The sequence below is a fragment of the Echinops telfairi genome, unplaced genomic scaffold, assembly GCF_000313985.2.
Source record: "Echinops telfairi isolate 266 unplaced genomic scaffold, ASM31398v2 ScPeMD7_7424;HRSCAF=8462, whole genome shotgun sequence".
Taxonomy (NCBI): Eukaryota; Metazoa; Chordata; class Mammalia; order Afrosoricida; family Tenrecidae; genus Echinops; species Echinops telfairi.
Window position 1 is genome coordinate 47,923,715 of NW_022111324.1, and position 1,931 is coordinate 47,925,645.

Here is a 1,931-nt window from a genome sequence, read left to right on the forward strand (position 1 = left end):
AGGATTCCACCTGGTCTCCAGGAGCACCCCAGCAGGCTGGCTCCCCTGACCTCTGCTTCCTCTTCTCTGCCCTGGGCAGGGTTTCTAGCATGGGGCTTCTGAGGTCCTGACTGTGGAGGGGGTGGGGAGCGGAGAGAGGAGGGTACTTTCCACTGCCCCTTTCATTGTGGTCCATCCGCAGGCCAGCGCCCTTTATTCAGGAAGCACCTTCGAAGTGGCAGGCAGTGCCGAGTGAGCAGGGGAGGGGGCGGACGCTGCCATCTAAGAACCGTGGCCCCTGCTGCCAAGTGTGCAGAGCTCGGGCCACGCCTTTGGAAGGCTTCAGCGGAAGGGGGCTCTGTCCTTGTGTTGGGGCCCCAGCCTGGTGGGAGTTCCAGATCTAGCTAGATGTCTCCTCTGCTTCCAGTCTTCCGGGAACGTCTGGGTCACTCATGAAGAGATGGAAACTCTAGCCACATCCACCAAAACAGTGAGTCTGGCTCTTGGTGGGTGGCTCCCTGGAGAGCCAGGGGCCAGTTGTGGGAAGGCAAGGGCACTGTGGGTGATCTGGTGCGATAGGAAGGCCCCTGCTGTATGTATCACTGGGCTCTGTTCTCGGGGCAGGGGGTCTGTAGGGGGCGTGGTGAGACTGGGGATAGTTTGTGTGCGGAGAGGCCTCATCCTCAACCTCTGGTCCCTGAAGTGGAGCAGAGTTGGGCTTGGAGGGCTGTGCCCTGACTGTGGAAGCCGGAGTCCCTGCCTTGTGCTTGGTCCTTGGGGGAGGAACAGCAGGAGTTGGGAGCCTGGTGTCCTGCCAGCCTCCTCCCCGTGCCGAGAGTGTTTGGACGCGTGTCTTGCACAGGCTTGCTCCCGTCTCACTGCACGCATGGGCGGATGCAGCCGCCTTCTGGTCTCTTTCCCTTCCTCTCTCCCACTTGCTTTTGACATGGTGAGAACTCGTTTATGGGGAGACCCCCCATACTGGAAGCGCCGTGTCATTGGGTATAAGCAGCCTGAAGGCTTGTGACACACGGGGCTAAGTATGGCCCGGTATTTCCTCTAGCAGGGTATGAGCGTGTCCGGCTTATCTGACACTTTCTAGAACAGCGGTTCTCAACCTTCCTAGCACCGTGGCCCTTTCATACAGTTCCTGATGTGGTGGTGACCCCCCAACCATAACATTATTTCCGTTGCTACTTCATCACTATAATTTTACTACTGTTATGAATCGGGCCACCCCTCTGAAAGGGTGGTTCAACCCCTAAAGGGGTCACAACCCACAGGTTGAGAACTACTGTTCTAGACGAATCCTCCTCCTCATACGCCTCCTCGTTTACGAAGGGGAAAAGCGCCTCATTTTATTCATTGAACTTTGCATCTGCTTGGGCTGACACCTTAATTTGACAGTTTTCCCATGTTGACATAGGAATGGGCACTCCTTTAAATTTCTTGTCCCAACAAACTTCCTCTGGTCACCTGCCCAGTACTGTGCTGCTGCTACTGCTGGTGCCTGGCGGGGTCAGGGCTGGGGAGCTGATAGGTTCTTGACCGCGCTTGTTTCCCCTGACACGCTGCACGTGTTCCTGCTACTAGGACAGCGAGGAGGGCAGCTGGGCTCAGGTAAGCCTCCCCTTCACTGGGACGAACTCTGACAAGTCAGGACCCTCTTCTCTGGACAGGTGCTCTCCCCAAAGAGGTGGCTTTACCTGCCAGCAGGAAGAGTGCAGGGCACAGGTTCCGCCTCCTGATGAGCCTCCCCCTCTCGCCTCCCCTTTCGCCGCTGACTCTGTTTTCTCAGAATGGCAGGTGTGGAACCCAGAGGGCTAGAGAGCTCTTCTCCCCTCAGTCTGGCTCCTAAGCGCTCAGTCACTCTTGTCCACTGGCTCCCGTGAGGGTCGTTCTTTAAAAGAGCCCAGAGCTCAGAGCAGGCCCTTTTTACTAGTTAAGTCAAG

The 1,931-nt window shown here is 57.1% G+C and overlaps 1 protein-coding gene across 1 annotated transcript in view; it reads left to right on the plus strand.

Moving 5' to 3' along the window:
• Positions 1-1,931, plus strand: part of PPFIA4 (PTPRF interacting protein alpha 4) — a gene marked incomplete at its 3' end in the record, with an annotated part of 64,002 nt that overhangs the window by 43,246 nt on the left and 18,825 nt on the right. Inside the window, exons 17-18 of the mRNA XM_045298180.1 lie at positions 298-469; positions 1,573-1,599. Coding sequence (XP_045154115.1) covers positions 298-469; positions 1,573-1,599 — 199 coding nt within the window. The remainder of the gene's footprint in view (positions 1-297; positions 470-1,572; positions 1,600-1,931) is intronic.